At 36.0% G+C, this 24,733-nt stretch overlaps 1 protein-coding gene across 1 annotated transcript in view; it reads right to left on the reverse strand.

The window, feature by feature from the left end:
* Positions 1–24,733, reverse strand: part of NECAB1 (N-terminal EF-hand calcium binding protein 1) — a 186,159-nt gene that overhangs the window by 1,045 nt on the left and 160,381 nt on the right. The window contains exons 9-11 of the mRNA XM_049782416.1: positions 16,089–16,201; positions 8,866–8,943; positions 7,519–7,610 (exon numbers count right to left, since the gene is read on the reverse strand). Of these exons, the coding sequence (XP_049638373.1) occupies positions 7,519–7,610; positions 8,866–8,943; positions 16,089–16,201 (283 nt within the window). The remainder of the gene's footprint in view (positions 1–7,518; positions 7,611–8,865; positions 8,944–16,088; positions 16,202–24,733) is intronic.

Raw genomic sequence — 24,733 nt, forward strand, 5'->3', positions numbered from 1 at the left:
CCAAAGATATAACTTTGATAAATGTGTTTTGCTTTTGAGAAATATCAATAAAAATGTGTTATTTAAAACTGCATGGATAATATGCTAGCAATTGCAAATGATATTTTTTCCCTTTTCCTTTAACACCATGATTACAAAGTTGTTCATGATTGAGTTGTTTATGATTTAGTCTTACTGTGTACACTACTCTTCACCCATGAACATTTCCCACCACAAATGTCTCTGGTTTCTGTCCAAGCCTTCCTGCTGCTGGCCTCTGGCATTTTGCATCTGTCTGTCTGTCTATCTGTCTGTCTGTCTTCTATCCTCTACCTACTTTTAATTTATCATCTGTCTATATCTGTCTCATTCTCACTCTACAGATCTATCTCTATCAATAGATAGATATCTCTCTCTCTTGTCCTTTTAGACATTGGCTTGCATTATTAATGAAGAGATGCCCCACATATCACATTATCTCCATTCAACACCTAGTTATTGACAAGTCATAAGTTCATATTATCATCATAGTAGCTCTTCTCTGCCCTCATTACACTGCTCCACTATTTGTGACAAGCTTCCTTCTATAAAACTGCTCCTCCTGGTCCTCATCTCTATTGTCTCTGAATATTATTACCACACTATCTCTTTTTTTGTTTTTTTTTTTTGGGGGGGGGCACAACTGGTGATGTTTAGGTGTTACTCCTGGCTTACACTCAGAAACCACTCTTGGCTTGGGAACCACATGAGGAATCGAACCACTGTCCTAGATCAGACACGTGCAAGGCAAATGCTCTACTGCTGTGCCACTGCTCCAGACCCTTATTTTTCTTATGTCCCATAAATGAGTGAGATTATTCTATGTCTATCTCTCTGACTCATTTAATTCAGCATAATATTTTCATATTCATCCATGTGTAAGCAAATTTCATGCCTTCATTTTTCCTAACAGCAGCATAGTATTCTATTGAGTAGATATACCATTGTTTCTTTAGCTGCTCACCTGTTGTCGGGCATCTGGGTTGTTTCCAGATTCTGGCTATTGTAAATAGGACTGTGATGAACATAAGAGTGCATATGGCATTTTTGCATTGTGTTTTTGTGTTTCTAGGGTATATCCATAGGAATGACATTGGTGGATCATATGAAAGCTCAATTTCCATTTTTAAGGAATAACTATTTTGTTTTTCAAAAAATCTGTAACCAATCTACATTCCCATCAGCAGTTAATTGGTCTCTCTTTCTTCCTGCATCCATGCCAGAACTAGTAGATAATATTATTTGTGATGTGTTCTAGTTTCTATGGTGTGGGATAATACCTTATTGTTTTGATTTGCATCTTCCTGATGATTAGTAATGTGTAGCATTTTTTCATGTGCTTTTTGATCATCTTATATTTCTTCTTTAAGAAAATGTTCAAGTCTCCCCATTTTTGAATGGGGTTAGATTTTTGTTGTTGTTGTCGTTGTTGTTGTTGTTTTGGGTTTTTTTGGGCCACACCCAGCGGTGCTCAGGGGTTACTCCTGGCTGTCTGCTCAGAAATAGCTCCTGGCAGGCACGGGGGACCCTATGGGACACCGGGATTCGAACCAACCACCTTTGGTCCTGGATCGGCTGCCAGGGGATCGAACCGTGGTCTGTCCAAGGTTAGTGTGTGCAAGGCAGATGCCCTTCCACTTGCGCTACCACTCCAGCCCTGTAATTTCTGCTCTAAGTTTTTTTTTTTTTGATTTTTGGGCCACACCCGGTAATGCTCAGGGGTTACTCCTGGCTATGTGCTCAGAAGTTGCTCCTGGCTTGGGGGACCATATGGGACACCGGGGGATCGAACCGCGGTCTGTCCAAGGCTAGCGCAGGCAAGGCAGGCACCTTACCTTTAGCGCCACCGCCCGGCCCCTGCTCTAAGTTTTATCATTTTCTTCCACCTGCCTACTGTTGGCTCCTTTGGCTGATTATTTTCCAATTTCTCAATTTGTACCATTAAATTGTTTATGTAGATCTTTCTTCCTGATGAATGCTTACAAAGCTACAAAGTTTTCTCTCAATACTGATTTTGCTGTGTTCCAATAGTTCTAATAATTTGTAATTTTATTCTAATTTGTTTCTAGGAATCTTTTGATTTCCTCCTTAATTTCTTTCTGACTCACTCATTGTTCAGTAGTGAGCTTTTTAATTTATCAGTGTTAAACTTATTTATCTATTTCTTTTTATAATTCACATATATTTTTAGTGAATCATGGTCTGAGAAAATATTTGATACAATTTCTATCTTCTTGATTTTATGGAGGTATGCTTTATGGCCCAGCATTTGGTCTATCTTGGAGACTGTCCCATGTTCCTTGTATGGAGAAGAATGTATAGTCAACTTTTGGGGGATGGAGAACCCTATATATGTCTACTAAGCTACAGTCTTCCATTTTTTTCTTCAAAGTCAGTATATTTTTGTTAAGTTTTAGCCTGGTTGATCTATTAAGAGATGACAGAGTGGTGCTGAAGTCTTCAACAACTATTGTGTTGCTATTGATGTCTTTTGTCTATTAGCAGTCATTTTAACTATTTTTCTGGCTTCTTATTAGATACATATATGTTTATGAGTGCTATTTCTTCCTTTTGTACATATCCTTTGATTATAAGAAATGACCCTCTGTGATTGTCTCTAATCTTTTTTGTCATCCGATATTTTTATGGCCACTCCAGCCTTTTCAAGGGAGTTATTTGCTTGGAGGATTGTCCTACAATGTTAGACTTTTAGTCTTTGTTTGCTCTGAATATTCAAATATGTTTTTCGGAGGCAGCAAAATGTTGACTTCAGTATTCTGATCTATATTGCCACTCTTGTGTATCTTCTTTTACTGTAGTCAAAAATGTTTTTCTTTTGCAAAGGATATTCTGTTGCAAAAGTAAGAATTTTCATATCTTTTTTGTTTAGCCATTTATATAGTAAAAGACCTATGCTGACATAGAATTGTATATTTCATTTGATATATTTATATGTTTATAAAGGTTATAGATTAGATTTTTGATTTGTATTTTAAAATTTGGATTTGTTCTGATTTTGCTTTATTTCTTAAGATGTATCTTGGATAACCCACTTAGAAGTCTTAATAAAACAAAGATGTCATAATATGTGAGTTAAATTGAAAAGTCAAGCATATTCATTTGATGTATCTAACATGAAATTTAATTTGTACTATTTAATATGTTATCTAATGTGCTATTTAATTTCATGCTTTTATTTAAAGTATGTCAAATGGCATGTTTTTAATATTTAAAAAGTTTAAACATTAAATTATTTTAAATGATCCAAAATATTAACTTACTTTAAATCTTAATTATAAAAGTTTTTAATTATTCATAATATATTAACAAATTGAACAACATTAATAACTAAAATGGCATTAGTTTTATTGTTTGTGATAAACTTAGGCAAAGAACCAGTGCCTCATATATTACAGAATATATTCTTTCTTATTAAGAATTAATAACCTCCAATGACCTAATGGCAATATTGTGGGAAAACTGCATATGAGGCCACTGATCCTCATCTTGCCTCTAATTTTCTGGGCTAGAAGCCAAGGCTGCTGCTTACAAGATTGCTCCATGATGTGAACAAAAATAATCACCAGTGTCCTTGCTAATTTTTATTGCAAAGAACAGCACATTTATCCTTTTTGGTGGTTTTCAAGATTATGTTGCACAAAGTTTTCATTTCATTCTGATCAATACTGTACATATTGGAGTGGCAACTCTTATTGGCAATTTATTTTGGATACAGGGCAGATGCAAGACTTTCAGACACTTAACTTCCTCTTCCAGTTCTTTTGCTAGTTATAACTCAAGTTTTGGAGTGTTGAGCTGTATCTCAAATTGCTGAGGGACAGTACATATTGCCCAAGATCAAACAAACATATTGGCTTCATGTAAGATAGGCATCTTATCCTCTGTACTATCTCTAGCCTGAACCTAAGCCTTTTTGTTATTATTATTGTATTTTAGGACCACACCCAGTGGTGCTCAGGGCTGACTCCTGTTTCTGTTCTGGAGGATCACAACAGGGGATGCTATGGGGGACCATTCTTGGTATCAGAATCAGACCTCAGTTAGCCAACTGCAAAGCAAGCGCCCTACCTACCTGCAGTACTATCTGCCTGACCCCACTTGAACTTTAGCATGTAAATGATATGACCAGACATGTCAACATGTATCCAGGTCCAGAACCAGGATGATAAAGTTCTTTTACTAGACTTGTGAATTAGCGGCATCTGTATTTGCAGTTTGGTTTTGCATCTAAAGGTTGTATTCTGGGGTTGAAGAAATAAATACATCTTTGTGTGTCCCACAATGCTGAATGAATTTTCTCATGTGAGTGATCAAGAAACAACCAATTGTAAAGTTTTCCATTTAAAATATGGCCATTATAACCACAATAACAGAATAATGTCAGCCAGCCCTCTGTGATAAATATTTATCTTATGTAAGCCCAAAGCAATGTTTTCTATATATACAAATAGGTATATATGTATAAATTGACATATGAGTGTAACATTGCATAGAAACAAACGTAAAAATGACACTAGAGAAAATAGATGTGTGCATACAATTTTAGGGACCGTAAACATATAGAATAGTGAAAAGCTGTAGTTGTCATTTTGTTTTTTGGATCCCATACCTTGTTGGATCTTTCGTTATACTAGATTATTTTGTACAAAATGAATAGCAGAAATTTTATCATTCTACTTTGGTAAATTTAATACCACTTTGGTGCTCTTTATTTTCTTTATTTTCAAATGTTTTTTTCATACTAGCTGATGCCTTTTCAGTTGCCTTTATAAATCCAGATTGAAGATGATTAGTTCTTCCTAAGTTAAAAATTGTGTTGTTGAAGGTTCTGTTTGCATATAATCATGTGAATATATGATTAGATTTTATCAATGATATTATGTGGACAGATACTTCACATTACTACAAATATATTTCTTGAAACATTTTTAATATAGAGAAACATTATAGATATGTCACTTCTCCTGAAATCACTGCACTGTGTCTCTAATTTTTTTTTTCATTTTTATGGTTTTGGGCTACACCTGTTGATGCTCAGGGGTTACTCCTGGCTGGCTATGGGCTCAGAAATCACTCCTGGCTTGGGGGACCATTTGGGTCGCCAGGGATCGAACTCAGGTCTGTCCTGAGTCAGCCATGTGCAAGGCAAATGCCCTACCACTGCATTATTGCTCTGGCCCCTGCATTGTCTCTTAAAATAATGCTTCAGTAAAAGTTTATCTACAGAAATTAAAATCTGAAATCAATTTTACACTTAAGCAAATAACTTTGTATACTTAAATACAAAGTATTTTTGAATTTATTGCCTTTTCAATGTTGCCCTAATTTCATTTTCATAGTACTTGTAATTTTATTAGTGAGACTGGAATTTGGATAAAAAATTATTGTTAATTTAAAAATTATAATTTTATTTCATAAACAGATCATAACCCAAATACAAGCACTAGACTGGAAAAATATAGTGAGCATTTTCTAAATTAGGGAAGTGAATTCTTTTTAAGTTTGAATAGCCAAACAACAAACGATTGAATGTCTATAATTCTCTTCTCATATCTACATGTTCTCACTAATCAAAGGCTTCAATTAGATCTTACTTTGGCTAATTCCTGAAAACTGGTCACCTATTTAAGATGCTCCCTAACCCCCACTCCTGTCACCTGTCTTATCAGAGTCTTCTCCAAACACCTGACTTTATTCCTCCTACCTCAAATAAATCAAATGAGACTGAGTGGCCCTCTTGGAAATCTTAATGTCTCTCTATTATTTTAAAATTCCAGGACCACAGAGAGATTATTACAGGTAAAATACCTGCCTTGCAGGTGGAAAATTGGGTTATAAACCAGGCCCCATGTGGTCCACAAAACCACCAGGAGTGATCTCTGAGCAGGGAACCAAGAATAAACCTATGCAGAGTCTGTTTTGGCCCCTAATTAGCCCCTAGAATCAACATTCAAATTCCTCATTATGACATTTTCACCTCATTTCCTTCCCTTTCTCATTTTCTTGTAAAAGCTTTTTTGCCTTAAGCGTATGTGGCACCAGGTGGCCAAGCACATTTAACATTGCTTTCATTTATCATGTCTGTAATTGACCTCTACAAAAGTATTCACTATAGGCCAAATCTCATATTTCATGCTCCAGTTGAAGAATAATCTTAAAAACATGGGACTGGAGAGATCGTTCAACATGTACGTTGCTTGCATTGCATGCAGATAAGCTGGGTTTAATTTCCAGAACCCATATGGTCCTGGGCTTGGTAGAAGTGATCTCCAAGTTCAATCCAGGAGTAAGACTTAAGCACTGATGATGTGACCCCAAAACAACAACAAAAAAAGTCTTAAAAGTTAGCAAAAAAATACCTTTTGATTTTTAATTGGGGGGCAATATTCAGCTCTGTTCAGAAATTACTTCTAGTGGGGTGCAGGACTATTTGTGGTGCTGGGGATTAAATCTGGGTCAGCTGCATCCCTTCCATGTAGTACTAGCTATCCTATCTGAAGCATCACTTCTTTAAATCCAATTGCACATTTTGCTTCATCATAACTATTATTTTATGCCCCAACTTTGGTTTTCTTCTTCAAATTTTCTCTTATTGGACAGAAAACATACTATATATAGAAAGTCCCTTTTTACTTCCAATATATTTTTCTTCCAGTATAATGCTCAAAGTTGGAGCTCAATCAGTAACTGGAAATAAGCTAAACACTCTACAGACTAGCAGATATTAATGTTCAGTAAAATTATTGATCCGGTAAATGGGTAGAGAGATGAATAAATAGATCTTGCTTTTCAGTTATATCAATAGAGAAGTTTTGTTAGGCCAGATTTCTTCATTTAAATTCAAATTTCTCTTTCTATTTTTCCCCCAATTATAATATTTTAGTAATTATTATAAAATATTATTGCCATATTATCTATACTCTATATGGGTTACTTTAAATAGTATTCAATACAATCAATTACACTGCTAAAGTATTAATAATTTTATTTGAACTTCATTAGATTTTTTTAAGATTCCGACAAATGATTATAATATTTAATATAGCCAGTGATACAAGTAATTGACTAAGAAATAAATGCAATAGAATTAATACACAGTTCTGTTACTTTTCTCCACTCAAATTTTAAGGTATATATAAGTATATATATGTATATATAAATAAAGAAATAATATATAGAAGCCACTGACTGTGTGTTTGTGTAAGAACATATTATCTTTTTTTTTGTTTGTTTGTTTTTGTTTTTGGGCCACACCTGGTGGTGCTCAGGGGTTACTCCTGGCTGTCTGCTCAGAAATAGCTCCTGGCAGGCGCAGGGGACCATATGGGACACCGGGATTCAAACCAACCACCTTTGGTCCTGGATCGGCTGTTTGCACGGCAAACACCGCTGTGCTATCTCTCCGGGCCCAACATATTATCTTTTTAAAATGCGAAACAATCCAAAAGCACAGAAGCATTGGGAACACAAGATAATTACCAGGAACCAGCATAGTTGATATGAGTTCTGGAGTTTCCAAGAAATCCACATTACTTCTTTGGAATGTCTTGCTATAATTTGTCTGAAGGTGACTAAATAATTATAAAGTAGAGCATTTGTTATTATCTTTCCAAGTAGAATGCAGTAGATCAAATCCAGTAAAGGCAAGGCTTTGTATGACTAAATTAAATATCTGAACAAAGATTGATTTTATGGTTACAAAGCTTTGAAAAAATACCCTGGAGTAGTTTTAACAATTGTTACCAGAATTTTAAAACACATTTATTAAAACAAAGCATTGCAGGTAATTTGAAAAAGATAGACTAGTTACTGTAAAATGTTTTTATAGAAGGACAGTTCTTGGTTGTTGAGATGTTTAAAAAATATGATAGCTAAGAAAGTATAAAATTTCTATCTCTGGAGATTAAAATAAATATAAAACTATAGGCTTGGAAATACAACATTGAGTAAATGACTTATAAACCACCTATCAATGCCCCAAAGTCTATTTTATTAAGCATTATAGCATAGAGTGCCTTAAAAAAAAACTACAAAAATAAAAATTTAGATGATATATATATTTACTAAGTGTCAAGGAATTCTTTAACTTCTACTAATTATGCAAATTAAGATCAGCATCAACATAGAATCTTAGAATAACAAGAATTTGCTTCATTTAATTTTTCTGATAATTAGTTACTCACAAATTAATTTTATTATTAAAATGTAATGAAAATACTTTAATTTTAAAGTTTTATTTTATTATATAAGAATATTTGGCAAATTTAACTATATATTCAATATATACAATATGGTACATTATAGACTAATGACTAATTTTTTTGTTTTTAATATCTTTAAACACCTTGATTACAATCATGATTGTGGTTGTGTTTCAGTCAATGACTGATAATTTTTAATCTTCACCCAACAGTAGTTACAATTTTTCTTTGTTATGTTAAACATTTAGAAAACTTAAACAGTGATTATCCCAACTATCAGATATAGTTTAATTATAAAATAAACATCATAGAACTTAGGAAAAAATAGGAGGTAAATTCTTTTCCTTATCTTTTTCTATTCTATAGTCTCCTCTTTATCAGATATCATTGGCCCATGTCTCATACGTCTTAAATTATAAGCAAAATGGTAAATACTTAAGGTAGGGTCAATATCAAAAGTTACTTGTACTTAAAGGGAAAAAATCAGTTTCTGATTAAGTAAGTTTCTTAAGTGATATTAGTAAAACACACAAATGGGAACAGGACAGATGATGTGAAAAGGAAAAGAGCTTTCCCTGTTCTAAAATTCTAAAACTGCCACCTCTTTGGCAAAGCCTTCACTTACCTATTCCATACACTGCTGTTCTCCCAGAATTCATAAATCATGTAGCGAGATTCATTTGAAAGCTTCTGTGTAGAAATACTAAAATAAAAAACAAACAAGGAACAATCAGGGAATTAATGAAGCAAAATATCTTTTCTAATCATCTATGTATATAATATCTAACTTTATCTGTTATACAAAATACCTATGTATCTGCATGAAAAATAATATTTGGGTCAACATTTGCTTTATATGTTTGTTTCACAGAACTAATAGTTAATTTTCTGGCTAACTTTCATATCATGGTGGTTATTGCACTCTATTCACAGGCATTATAAATGTAACTTCTGTAACATTTCACACTCATTTAAAATAGTTTTCTATTCTCCCAGGGTTCAGAAAAGTACCAGTATTCATTCCTGCTTTCAGCCTCAAATGTAGCCATTTATACCGGTTTATCATATCTAAATCCTTGTTAGTATATATATTCCTGGGTTGACATCTTTTGTTTAAAGTATAGTTGCAGGTCATTTAAATCACCTGGACCATACAGTCGCCATAGAAATGTTTCATTATTTTCCAGTTCCCAGTGGTCTTCCCATTTCATACACAATTGCCCACATATACTCTTGTCTAAATTTTCTTTTTGTCCAGGCTAATTTTAAAAATCTACAATCTGATCATAATTGTAAGTTGTTTTTTTTTTAATAATTTTTAAATTAAAGTCCTCTAAGATTTTAAGTTTCTCCAAATGATTTTTTTTAATAGAAGACACATATATTTTTTCCAGTCCTTTGATTAGCTCAAGGACTCCTAAAAACCTAGACTAAATTTGGGGGGACTGAGGAGAGGGAAATTTCTGATAAGCTAAGATTAAAAACTGAATTTTATTCTGTGATACTGAGGAGCCGTAAAAGGTTTAACAAGAATGTCATAAGACACTGGGGGAGAAGAACTTCTAGAGCTACAAAGAAAGACTTCATCATAAGTTCCACCCCTTGACGTGTGTAGATACCGAGATCTTTAGATACAGAGGTCGGACTTTATCACCCAGGATGGAGCAGAAGTCTTCCAAACAGCATGAAAGCACCAAGGGGAGAGTAAATGAACCTGAATGGAGTCTATAGTTAATCCCATGACAGTATACTCCAAGGGTGGAGAAACCCTGTAGCTCTTAGGCCAAGGGAATTCCTTTTCGAATGACCCCAATATTTACTGTGCCTGTGCAGGATGAAAAAAAAAAAAAGCACAAAACAATTTTTATTCTTCTATTTTAATTTATCTATTTAGTTTTTGTTGATTTCATTGTTTTGATGTGGTTATTGAAGTTGTTGTCTCCATATTTATATATTTATTTTCTTCCTTTCTTTTCTTTCTCGGCTATGTTTTTATCTCAAGATCATGGCTTTTATGTGGTGCTTACCTTTATTGTTGGAGTGCTCACTGGATGTTTTATTTGACACTTCTTTTTGTACTGTTGGGGTGATTTACCTTTTTCCCCTTCGTCTCTCAAACCAATGATGAGAGCCTCTAGAAGGACTCCGCCCATTTCTGGCGTATTTGATTTTTACCCCAGTTTATTACTTTTCTCTTCTTCAAACAAAACCATGTAACTTTATCTACCTAGTCCCGCCTCCCCGTTACAGGAGGAAATAAGGGAGCTACCAAGACCAAACAGGTGTAAGTGTACACTAAGTAGCAAGTTAGGCACAGAGGAGACCACGTATTCTTGCAGCCTCGGGGGTGAGGGAGGAAGATATGGGAGGTAGGATGGGAACGGAGGTGTAGGGAGAACAATTCGGTGATGGGAATCCCCCTGATATTAAGTAAACATGTACCTAAAATATTATTGTCAACAATATGTAAGCCACTATGATCAAAATAAAAATTATAGTAATAAAAATGAATGTAAAATTAAAAAAAAAGAAAAGAAGTTGGCCTTAAAAAGATCACAATGGCAATGTGAGATTTGGTCTGGAGAAATATCGCACAGCAGGAAAAGAAATGGACAAGTTAGGAAGAGTTTAGGGACAAAACTGAGCGAAATCAAGGTAAAAATAGGGACAGAATTCCTTTCAGAATGGAGGATAAATACAAAAAAGTATATATAAAAATTTAATTCTATAAGTCAATCTTGTTAATACCCATGTTTTAGAAGATATTCAGATTGAAACCCCCAAATGACAGGCTAGAAAGACAATATAATTGATTTAATAGAGAATAAAGAACATGCTAGTGTAATGATCAAACTAAATAAACATGTTTTATTGTTTGACCAGTAGGTGGTAGTAACTACACACAGAAATTTTAATATTTTTTATTAGCTCTGTTTTTAGTGTTCTTCAACTTACCTAGTTTTGTTGATTAAGGTAGAATGTGTGAATACTATTAGTCTAGCATCCATCTCAAACAAAGGCTAGTCAAAGAATCAAAGAAATAAAAAAAAATCAACTTATTCACCCTCATAAGAAATTTAGTAATGGGTTTGGGGGTAAATTCATGATTTATGAAATGAACTGTAAATGTTCACATTCCATCATAATCTAAAAGGGCTCCAAATTAATATGACAATGCCATTGAAAATTTCATTTGGTTTGTTTTGGCCACACCAGCTTTTGCTCAGGGATCATTGCTGCTGGCTCTATGGGCAAGGTAAGCACCTTACCAACTGTACTACTATTCCTACTCCAGTAAAATATAACAAAGACATTCAGGAGATAATTTTTGAGGTAGTTAATTTTTTTCCATACATGGCTGTGCTCGGGTTTACTCCTGGTTCTGTGCTCTAGAATCACTTTGTGTCAGTACTGTGCTGACATGTAGTCAGGATAATGCCATTGATTTCTGTTCTGTACTTGTTTCTTAAATTCCCCAGAGTTCAGACTGTGACTTTAGTGAGGTCAATGAGATTTCAAGAAATTATGCTGGGGAGAAATGGCTTCTGGAAAATAGCTTGGTAGGGGGGGAATTTATGATTTCCCCTACTCTTTCTTTCTGACTTTAGGTCAGCTTGTCCAAGAACAAAATAGCAAATCTGAAGAAAGCCCAATTTAAATTATTTTTCTTTCCAAAGGAAAATAAAGATGCCAAAATTGTCTCACAGACTAGATGCTTTGGGGCAAGGGTAAATTTGACAAATACATGGTAACAAGAATTAAAGACATTGCTTCATGAAACCATCAATTGCCTATGCAAAGGTGATTAGAAAGACAAAATAATTTGCAAAATAATTTGCAAATTTGGGGTAAATGTGGGACCCTTGTGAATTATTGACCATTAGTCTGCCTTCTCAAAGTATTCCTATATCCTATGTTTCTTATGCAATGGCTAAAATTGAACTTCCTGGCTAAGCTATACTTGTATAAAGACAAGGTTTTCATTCCTGACTCTTTGAGATCCTAAATGCTGTCAGTTGCTGGAAATGTCAGTGAAATGGTTTCTGGGAGGAAAATATGACTAAGGAAAGTCTAGAATTGGGGTCATAATTAAGGTGATTCAGATTGGATTCTCCCTCTCTGTCTCTTCCTTTCTCTTCACAGAGTCTAGTTACTGAAAGAGGGACAGTTCTCACATTTCTTCACTCCAAGATTTGGACTTATTTTAGTCAATTTAAGAATGCTGATAAATGGAATACAGTGTACCAGAGAGGACCATTGGTATCTCAGGATAATTTTATGTTTGTGGTCTCACGTTTATTCTTAAAATCTACATGCTCCCTAGGCCTTCGATGTAAAATTAAGAAAACACATAAATTCTAGAAATTGATGACTGTTTTCAGAAATTTCATTCTACATAGTTGTGAACAAACTTTAGGACAGGATTATGCTGTACTTGCTCATAAAGTATATCCTATTTTCCCAACTGTATTCTAAGACCCTTAAAAGCAGTATATTTCATTTCTCTGATCTTAGATGTACTTAGAATACATGTAAGTATTCATTGGACACTTGTCTATATTAAGCATGGTTTAATGAGCCTTCACCATTCACAAATAAGTGAAAGAGTATTAAACTCTGTGTATGTGGAAGGGGCATACTGTACAAGGGTCCCACAATTTGATCTTTGTGGGTTTATACCAACAACTGTTTCTAAAACTCAATTAACTGATGACTATAATAAAGATTTTAAAACCCTCAAACATCTGTGCGACCTTGTTAACTTGAGAAAGAACAAAATCTTTGTAGTTCACAGGATTGGATTTAATAACATAAGATTCTTTTTCTGTAATTGGGAAAGGAGATGACTTATATATTCTCTTAGTTTACTGAATCAAGTATAATAAAAAATTTAAGATTGACAAAATAAGAAAAAGCGAACATGAGTATTTGGAAACAGACAGATTTGGACAGGTTGTTTGATGCATTGAATCTGCTTTCTTTTTAGCAGCTTGTAGTACACACCCTTAAACTATTTACAGTAAATTAAAAAATAGTTATAAAATAACAGTTTAATAAATTCTTAATTTCTACTTTAAATTTATGACAGCATTTTCTGTATAATCATTTAGAGGCTGAACTAAACAACAGCAGGAGAATCAGGAACTACAAAACTCTGCTTTTCACCAAACTAAAATACACTAAAACACTCAGCGCCTTGGTGTGAGTATGCCCCATTGTATCAGCCATTAATTGATAGAGAGGAAATTGCATTTGATTAAATAAGATATCCAAATTTAAGTAGGCACATTGGCATTATGTGTATTCCACACATTTCATTCCCATGGTGATTTTCTGATGCTCACTCCACCTGGTAAAGTCTACCGGTGAATAATCCAGAAATACTAGAAAATTAACAGTCATAAATGAATGAAGCATTGTTAAGAAACGAATTAGTCATGTAAAGCAAAAGGAGAGGTTGAGAGCTTAAATTGATATCACATGCGAAAGTTACATTCCCTTACTCTGTTTCATGCTGGGAGCCAAGGGAACAATTTTTCATGGTTATTAAGAGAACAGAGAGCAGCACGCATCTAAAATCTACTTTCTTATTCTCCTGTGGCCTATTACCCTTACTCTGAGGCTGAACTGGAAGCTTCATGTCATTTCCTCAACACACATTAAAGCGGTACTTCAGAACCTTAAGAGAAAACCACAAAATGTTCTGCCTAATTGTGAGGAATATAACCCATATCTCACTATTGTCAAATGTCAGACCAGATCCGATGTTTTCATTAGCCTTTTTGCAAAAGGCTAATGAAAGCTTTGCTATGGGTATTCTGGGCAGACCATAAGCATGTATGGAGGTAGATATATATATAATTTTTTAACCATAGATATATACATATATTTTAAATATACTTTATTTTAAATACAATCTTTTAGGGAATATAACTTTGCTTTTCCAGATGCTCAAAATTGCTATTTACAATAAAACAATTTTTAGAACTACATGCACTCTCGGTACAACAAATGTATTTATTTATTTATTTATTTTGGTTTTTGGACCCCACCCAGTGAAGTCCAGGGGTTACTCCTGGCTAGACGCTCAGAAATCATTCCTGACTTGGGGGACCTTAAGGGATGGCGGGGGATTGAACCACAGTTCGTTTTGGGTCAGCTGCGTGCAAGGCAAACACCCTACTACTGTACCACTGCTCCAGCTCCCCAAATTTCTTTTTTTTAATTTTGTTTGTTTGTTTGGGCCACACCCCACAGTGTTCAGGAGTTACTCCTGGCTCTACTTTCAGAAATCACCCCTAGCTTGGGGGACCATATGGGATGCTGAGGATTGAACCTGTATCTATTCTGGGTCAGCCATGTGCAAGGCAAATGCCCTAACACTGTGCTACCACTCTGGCCAAAAATTTCTAATAATTATTGCAATGAGGTTTTGGTTTGTGTCCTCCAGAGCCTGCTGTTAATAAGAATAAAAATAAAGGACACCAGTATCTCCTGTGGGGTTTTTCAAAGTCATGGCTGGGTCGATGGTTAGCTGGCCCACATAAAGGACACTGAGCAAGACTTTAGACTCCAGAGAGAAGACCAACAAGGTATGGGGTGGGGGGGTGATTATAATAAAACAGCGGCATACAGTTCACCACCTGTTTCCCAGTACTCAGTGGATGACAAGCACTGTGCAGAACAATTCTCATGCCCATGTGCCCATCTTATTTGGTTTGTGTAAAAGAAACTGGGGTATAGAGCTAATAAGGTCTTTCCTAAAACTATAAAGTCGCCATTCTGTGCTGGGTTCCAGAGTTAGACTTCTCAACTAACAAAGTTATCTGCTGGAGCATGAGAAAATTAGAAATTTCTCAGAGGAACACTGTTGCGCCCTGACATAAAAAGATAAGTTTATGTGCATACACATGGGTGATTAAACCACTTTTCCTAAAGCTTTATTTAAAGAGCATTATAAAAAAGCTTAAAGAAACTACCTAGGTAGGGGAAAATTGGATGTGGCAGTTCTGCAGAACTGCAGAAGCAGGTGAATTCTGTCCAAGTTCTACTACCCTGGCCTAGTGTGTAGGTGGGTCCATCCTGGGAGAAGAAAGGCAGTTTTGCAGAAAGGGAAATGAGTAAATTATAAAGGGAAAATGCTACACAACTGGGCTGTGCACAGTGCTGTGATGAAAGAAAAATGAAGAATGTGCTGAGATTCCTCTGATTGGTAGGTATAAAGTCAGAATAAAGGATTTTTAATAAGATACTCTGACAATTATAAAAGTTTTGAAAGAAATTCTATGATCAATTCTGCAATAATTGTTTCTGGAAAGTAATTTTGCTTGCTGTTTATTGGGTCTCTTGGGGTGCAGAAGTGGAAGAAGAGAAATCGTTTGCATATTTGAATAACCCATAATAGTAGAAGTCTAGGCGAGGTGGCCACAGAAGAGTGTTCTTTAATGATGAAGGTTTGCAAAAAGGTTTTCAGACATGGTGCAATTTCTTAATGGCTGATCTGTTTATTAGGACCAGAGGAACAGCTGCCAATGGTCAGATACACTGAAAATACCAGAGGAATAATTAAATCAGAATGTAGATTTTGCATGCAAAAGGATTTAAGGTTTTTGTTTGTTTGTTTTTTGACTGTAGGAAGCTCCGTATCTCATTCCCAAGGTTCTCTCAATTTTTCTTTTTGATGAAGTTCCTAACAATCAAGTATACATAGAGCGCAAGGATCAAAGGAAAACTCCCAGTTAAACTCTGTCAAATAAATCCCCCAGAGGCTAGCAGGATCAGTCTAATCTCATATAAAATTCTCACATGCAGTTTCTTCAGACCCCACCATCCTCCTCAGACACTTACCGCAGGCATCCACTCTGCGAGGAAGCACTCTCCACGTAGTGTTTGAGAGCAAGCTGGAATTCCTCCAAGTCCTCTTCTATCACGGACATCTGACGTTGTACAAGCATGATGTGCTGCCAGGACAGGGCAAGTGTTATTGTGTTGACTGTTGCTTTGCTTAAACCAACCTACTCCTCATTCCTCCTCTCCATCCCAAGCAACTGATTTTCATCTAAAAATATGAGCAGGCTGGGGCAATAGCTCAAAGGGATGAGAGTATATTTTTAATGTTGATGCCTTCATCATCTCTTGTACTGCATGGCATGGTTCTCTGAGCAATGTAGAAATTAACCCCCCTAAATAAGATGTTAAGGGTAGTAACTCCAGAGCACCACAGGGTGTAGCACTCCTAATCAGAACTAAAATAAAAATATGACCCCAAAAATCTCTTAATGAATGCAAGTAATGAGAGTATATAAGCTAAAATTGGGCAGGATATATATATATGTATTTTGATGAATATATATCATATATATATGTTTCTAGAAAAAAGAAAGTATCTCACTATATTATTCTTTTTAAAAAGCAGTGGTTCTTTATTAAAATAACTAGGGGAAAGTAAATTGTATTTATATCAGAATATCAGAGTAGATCTAGGCTTTGGAATGTGTAAGAAACTTCCTCAGGAAACACTGATGTGTGGCTATAATGGGACAACTGGCTAAAGTTATCAGAATTTTAGAGGCCTATTTATTATGTACAATGAACAACTCTATTTTTCTTAGATATTTTACAATACTTAGAAATACTGTAGGAATTATTAACAAAAATTCAAAAATCATATGTTCACTAATATCTGCCAAATATACAATAAACCATCACAAAGAAAAGTTCTATAACCTAGTAAACATTTGCAATAGTCCATTATAAATCTCATGAAGCTAGAGGGAATCCATGTTTAATAGATCATTATGGGTTGGATGCCCACTGCTTCTTATAATAATTTCTATTATTGTGAAAAGAGTTGTAATTCTTAGACTTTTGGTGTGAACACACTTGGTGATGCACACTTGGCTATGTGCTCAGGAATTGCTCCTGGCTTGGGGGACCATATGAGATGCCAGGGAATCAAACCATGGTCTCTCCTAGGTTAGCACATGCAAGGCAAACATCCTATCACCTGCGCCACCACTTCAGCCCCTCTGATACTTTTACAAAGGTCTGCCTATGGACTTTTCACAGAATTGTGATATCAATATTTTTACTTTTCTCATTTCAGGAATAGGAGTGAATCATGAAACACAAAAGTGAAAATAAAGATTGGGGATAACTGTGTGCAGACACAGTTCTAAGAAACTGAGACAGACTGCCAAGGAGGCCCTCTTTGTGATTCAGAAGAGCAAATTTCACATTAGGGCAGTGTGTCCTGAGGAAAAGATAAGCATTAGAACAGGGGAAACGGTCTTCCAGTCACCCCAGATTGGCTTTGCTTAGCCACAAAGTCCCAAGAAACTGAGGCAGACAGATTGCAGCAGAGTCCTCTCTGTGACTCAGAAGAGCCATTTTCACCCCAGATCAGTGCATCCTGAGAAGTATGCAGAAGCTCTGCTTTGTTACACAGCTCACAACTCTTACAGTCAATGAGCCCCACCACAATTCATAAAAAATGTACCACCACACTGCAAAGGTCACAATGGAAAAGCAATACTTAATGAATGATGATAGTCATGCTGAAGACCCAACTAATATAAGTTATCTACATAACCTCTATGATAAGGGCTTTAGAGAGGAAATGTTGAGGATGTTCAAGATAATGAACAAAATCATGAAGCAGAAAGCCAATGAGACTCAGAGGATATGAGAGTAGAAATGAGAATAACAAAGTGAAGTGAATAATAACAAAGTAAGGACCATCTAAAAGAGGAAAATAACGTGTACCCTGTTATTTAGGGACAGAGGTAGAAGTCTCAGGTTTGCTGTTTCTGAATTTTCTTTCTTAGATGACTTTAATTAGAAATGCCAATCCTCTAAACGTATTTCTGAACCATGGGTCATATGCCTCCAGTGGGCCCCCAAGAAATGATAAGGGGGGAGCCACAGGTGAAAATCAAATAAATGGAGCCTACCACATAGATGACCAACTGACAGGGAAGGGAGAAGGAATCACAATCAGAAAAAAGTTGAAAAACGCTGCTCTGACCACAGTTTTGGAACAGCATCTGATTCCCAATAAAATTGGGAGAAATACATAATTGAAGTTGAGAGCACATGCCTAGCCTGTGTGAGGAAAGAAATTGAGTTTTTTATTTCAGGTTATTATATTTTAACTATTATATTAGTAACTTTATATGTCCAGTGATTTTGTGTGTGTGTATGTGTGAGTGTGTGTGTGTGTGTGTGTGTGTGTGTGTGTTTGTGTTGCAGGTAAATACTAGGTTCTAAATTTAGCTATTCTACAGTTAGAGAAAAAGAATCATGATGTTCCAGGATGTAGTAGCGAAATAAACAAAGTGTGAAACTTGTTTAAGGAATAACTAAAACTATGATTACTAGCTCATAAAATTGCATGTAAATTGATTTGTGGTCTATTAAATTTTGGAGGCATTATATTATCAAAAACATCTTTTCCCTCCCATCATTTCCCTTTGATGTTGTTTAGCATTGTTGTTGCTTTGAGTGGGTCGCAAGCATATTTGCCATGCTTGCACACTGCTGTGTATCCGAGATCACACACTTTATTATATCAAGGGATCCCAAGGACAGTACCATTAAGACTGCACGTTTGTGTGGTTCTGCCAGGGATCAAACTCAAGGTCTGAATAAATTCTTTATCTCACCTTAAGTTTCTTTCTTTCTTTTTTTTTAATTTTAACCTTAACTAGGAGGCATAGGGGCATAATATTGTATGCTTAAATCATCTTTGCATCACTGGAATTAATTATATTTGGTCATGGTGTATAGCCTTGATGAATTGTTGGATTCTGTTTGCTAACATTTTATTGATTTTTGTAACTGTATTCATCAAGATTTATAATTTTTTTCTTTTTTCTTTTGTAGTATCTCTGTCTGCTTTTGGTATCAGAGTGATGTTCATTTCATAGATAGTTTCTGTGCTGCTGCTTATCCATGAAGCTCTGCATTCTCTCTTCAAACCTGAGAGTCTGGCTGGGTAAAGAACTTGTGGCAAGGTATTCATTTTCATTTCATTGAGTTTTTCACTATATTCACCACTGCCATCAGGCCTGGAGGGTTACTTGTGATAGTCTATAAATCTTGAGGATTATTTTTTGTACATAATTTCTCTTTTTTTCCTTCCTTCCTTCCTTTTTCTTCTCTTTTCTTTCCTTTTTTCTTCCCTTTTCTTTCTTTCTTTCTTTCTTTCTTTCTTTCTTTCTTTCTTTCTTTCTTTCTTTCTTTCTTTCTTTCTTTCTTTCTTTCTTTCTTTCTTTCTTTCTTTCTTTCTTTCTTTCTTTCTTTCTTTCTTTCTTTCTTTCTTTCTTTCTTTCTTTCTTTCTTTCTCTTCCTTCTTTCTTTTTTCTTTCTTCTTGGTTGTTTTTCAATTTTATTTCTTTTTTTCTTTTTGGAATTTTGGGCCACACCCTGTGACACTCAGAGGTTACTCTTGGATATGTGCTTAGAGATCGATTCTGGCCAGTGAATCAAACCAAAGTTTGTCCTATATCGGCCATGTGCAAAACAAGTGCCCTACTGCTGTGCTATTTCTCCACCCCTAAATTCTTTTTTTAAATCTTGCTTCTCTCAGTATTTTCATCTATCATTATGACTATGTATCTTGGCAGCTTTTATTTAGGTCTTATATACTTGGTACTCTTCAGGTATTCAAAATGTGTGCATATGCATTCTTCAGCTCTGTGAACTTCACAGCAATGATATTTTTGACTATTGCTTTCTCATAGGGGTATTCTTCCTGTCTGTGGGACCTCAATGATTTCTACTAAGTTTAAAGTTCTTTTCTAACTTCTGTTAATGGAAGTATTACAAAATTTACCTTCTAGCTCACTGATTCTGTCCTCCACAGCTTTTACTATGCTTTGAGGCCTTGCAGTGTGTTTTTTATATTGCCTACCAAGTTTTTCTTCTTGTTATTTCTGTTTAAAATTTTTTAAATTTTTATTCTTGAGTCTTATAGGTTGTTTACCCCATGGCTTCTTTGCACTCTATAAACATCCTCCATATTTTCCTCTTCAATAATAAAGTCCTTATTATAGAGGCGATTCATGTGCCAGATAATTGGGTCCTCAGAACTTCCATCTTCACTTATTAGATGTTGTGGGGTTCCTGATAGTCTTTCCATTGTGACCGTTAGAATGTGTGTGTGTGTGTGTGTATTTTTTATGTGGTGGTAGGGCAGTTCAACAAAACAAAGCATCTGTGTTCTTTTCTCGTTGCACTCGCCTGAGTTTTTTATTCCAAAAGCTTCCCACCATCACTGCAGTTGCTAATCTTTGGCCTTGCCTGTCTCAAGACCAAGCTTTTCTCTGAGTACAGGAACTTTTGTTCAAAATGAAGACTGGAGCTGAGACCCTGCCTGGGTCACCAGGGAAGGGGTACCATGCCAGACAAAACTGTACCCAAAATCAGAGCAGTTCCCCTGCTTCACTATCACCGTTGGCTATCTCATCGCTTGTCATCTCATAGCTATGCTGCTGCTACCTGTGTGGCAAAATCACTGAGCCCTTTGCCTTTGTTTGTTTGTTTGTTTGAGGGCCACACCCAATGATGCTCAGGAGTTCCTCCTGGCTATGTGCTCAGAAATCACTCCTGGCTTGGGGGACCATATGGGATGCCGGGGGGATCTAACCTTGATCTGTGCTAGGTTAGTGCTTGCAAGGCAGACACCCTACTGCTTGCACCACCGCTCCGCCCCCCCAATTTGCCTTTTTTAGCCTTGTCCTTGATCTAATACCTGTGTCCCACAAGGTTGGCCCACAGATGGGCTTGCACCAAGCTTCAAAGTACCTTGCTCTATTGTGGGACCAAGTCAGGGCGCCAATCACTGCCAGACTGCTGTTACTATTATCTGCTTCCAGGAGTGCCACTTTTGTTTAAGCCCACCATTGCTACCATGGTTTTCTCCAGTAATCTTCCTAGAACCTTGATTTTCAATCTTGTGACCAGCCACTTCTTCATCTCCAGGAATCTGGTGCCTTGATGCTGGGATCAGGGTTTCAGGTATTTCACTTTTGAAGTCTCACAGGGCAGAGCTGCTCTTGACATCCCCAGACTTCACACTGCTGCTGCTGTAGCAGCTGCTATTGCTGCCTGTTTCTCTACCCCTCTTTCCTCCCAAATCTATTTTCTTAGCAACTTTCAAGTATCCAATACAGTATTATCCAGTAAATTTATATGCTTTACATGACAGCCCATGAATTCCCTGCCTTATCACTTTAGTTCGAACCTTTTGATCTCATAGACCAGTTTGCTCTCTCTTGGATCAATTTTACCATTGCACGTTATGTCAGGGCACAGAGATACATTTTTATCTGTAGGTTGGTCCGACTTCAGGAATCTATGCCCTGACTTGACAGAGAAAACTAATTATTTTCCAGAAATCCAGGATTGTTAACTAAAAGCAGGATGTGGAGGAGATTTTTGATGGTCTCCCTGGTGTAGAATCTATGCATTCTTTATATGAAGAAAAGGATGAAAATTAAAATTTGATAACCAGAGGGAGCTTTGGATCACATTAAACTGTGCACCAAAATACATTCTTAAATTTAGACACACAGCTAGCTAGAGTCCACATGCCTTCAGCATTGCAAGTCAAATGCAGTGTTAACCACTAGAGACATTCTTAAGAGTCAGATTATAATGACCCCTTTGAAGTCAAGATTTTAATGATAGGAGCATCCTGCAGATTCTTTCTCTCTTTTCTCTTTGTAATGGCACTGCCAGCCGAAGCAGCATTACATCACTGGGTCCAAGTATTAACCCGAGGCTGCTCCCATTATATCAAGCACCTCAAAAAAGATTCTGACACCATCACAGACAAGAGTAGACAGTTTTTTAAATTTTTTGGGTGTTTTTGTTTGTTTGTTTGTTTGTTTGTTTTTGGGTCACACCTGGCAGCGCTCAGGGGTTACTCCTGGCTCTACACTCAAAATCACTCCTGGCAGGCTCGGGGGACCATATGGGATGCCGGGATTCAAACCACCAGCCTTCTGCATGCAAGGCAAATGCCTTTACCTCCATGCTATCTCTCTGACCCCAAGAGTAGGCTATTTTACCAAATCATTTTTTGACACAAAGAACAGACCTTTATTGTATTAGAATTTGTATTTTAGGATTATTTGTTTCTAGAGCCTTATCTTCTTAATAAACTAACAAATTTCAATTGAGTTATTTTAATTTCCTTCAGGATGAAGGAGTCATCAGTAGACAGAAGACAATAGTTCTCTCTTGTAAAGCTATGTAAAACAACCATTAGCTTCCTTATGACTCTCTCAGGATGCAGTGTTAATATTAACAACTAAATATGCTAATCGCTGCCAAGATTATTCTGGACATGTACTTTCGAAAGAAGTCCAGAGTGATTTCTTGCCTGTAATTGTCATAAAATGATTGTAACAATGCCTAAGATGATTTGATTTTCATGGGCTTTCTAAATAAGATAAACATATCCAACTTCACCACAATTCTTTCAGTCTGAAAGCAATGCAAACCAATGGGGTTGATTACAAAATGACCAGAATTCTCTGTACTAGTACATTTTGCTTTTTTTTTTTCATGATACAACATTATTATTACAACACTATTATTCCCTTCTCAACAAGAAGGGAATTAAAGGAACATTTCTCAAAAAAGTGAAGGCCATTTATCACAAGTCTATGGCAAATATTTTACTCAAATGGGTAAAAACTGAAACCTTTCCTCTAAGATCTGACATGAGACAAGTTTCACCCTCTTGTCACTACTATTCAATATAGGACTAGGAGTACTTGCTATAACAGTGAAGCTAGAAAAATATTAAAAGTGCATTGGTGGTGGGAATGTTGCACTGGTAAGAGGGGGTATTTTGTTTATGACTGAAACCCAACTATAATTATGCTTGTAAACATGGTGCTTAAAAATAGATATTTTTGTTTGTTTTGTCATTTTATTTTTTATTTATTTATTTTTGTTTTTTTTTTGGGGGGGGCCACACCCGGCGGTGCTCAGGGGTTACTCCTGGCTGTCTGCTCAGAAATAGCTCCTGGCAGGCACGGGGACCATATGGGACACTGGGATTCAAACCAACCACCTTTGGTACTGGATTGGCTGCTTGCAAGACAAACACCACTGTGCTATCTCTCCGGGCCCTTCATTTTATTTTTGACATGCATTTTCAGTTCCTTCCACCAAGATAGCCTCTGTTTCTAGTCTCTGAATATGATCTTAATAGATAGAAAGTGACAAAACTTACATGCCAATGTGAGGCTTAAACCTGAAGCAGCCTTTGTAGTTAACTCTATTTATGTTAAGACTCATGTAAACAAACTGAGAGAACAGGGCCAGCAAGCTTTCTTTTAGTTTAAACTTGGCCACTCATATAGTTTCTGCCAATATGCACTCTATTCTGTCAGTTTATATTATATGATTTTATTTTATTTTCGCTATTTTGAGGGATGACCATACCTGGTGGTGTGCAGGGCTTACTCCTGGATTTGTGCTTAACAATAACTCCTAATGTGTTCAGGGAATCATGTGGGATGTTGAGGACAAAACCCATGTCATCTATGTGCAAGGCATATGCCCTACCTGCTGTACTACCTCTCTGACCCCTTTCCTACTATGTTAGTGTGAAATAGAATATAAATAAATGAACATATCTGTGTTCTATCGCAAGTTCATAAATACAAAATCAGGTATGTAGCTACAGTTTTGCCAACCATTAAGTGAGAGGATTAGATTGCAGCACAGAACACAATAAGAGCCAAGACCTCATAGAAATCACAACCAAGATCAGCAAAGCTGACTATAAATGCCTCTGGAACTAGCAAACCCTTCCAGTTGATCCTGTCTTTCTCCTTTAATTTCCTCATTTTAAACTCTGCTGCTGACTTTTCATATTTGGGGGTATTCTAACTTTTTTTGCATGTGGATTTTTAGTCTCAGATTACTGTAGCCAGGAAAGATGCCTGATTTCAGGCTGTGAAGTATTCCTTCATGCCCCAATATATACTCTATTACTGAGGACAAAACAGGTGCATTTGAGAAGAACTTGTCTTTATTTATCTGGAGATGGAATTTATTGTATTAAGTCCATCTCTTTGGTTGCTTCTTTTAAGACCATTATTGACTTGTTAACTTTTTTGGTCTAGATTTATAAATTGTGCACCTCCTATAATTAGTGTCGCTGTCAATCATGTGTCTTTACATTTGTTTTTTTTGTTTTGTTTTCTTTGTTTAATTTTTATTGTGGCCAAAGTGAATTACAAATATTTTACAGCAATATTTAAGGTACATAGTGACAATGAATCAGGGCCACTTCCATCACCATGGTTGTCCTACCTCCACCCCTGTTCCCAGCATGCATCCTCCTGTATCTCCCTCCTTGACTTTTTTTTTTTTTTTGCCATGGTGACCTCCTGATTAGTTGTTTATCAGTATCCTTTTTAAAATAGAAGTCCATTTTATTACATATCGGAACAGATTTTACTTCCTTT

Source organism: Suncus etruscus, chromosome 10 (assembly GCF_024139225.1).
Source record: "Suncus etruscus isolate mSunEtr1 chromosome 10, mSunEtr1.pri.cur, whole genome shotgun sequence".
NCBI classification, from domain to species: Eukaryota; Metazoa; Chordata; class Mammalia; order Eulipotyphla; family Soricidae; genus Suncus; species Suncus etruscus.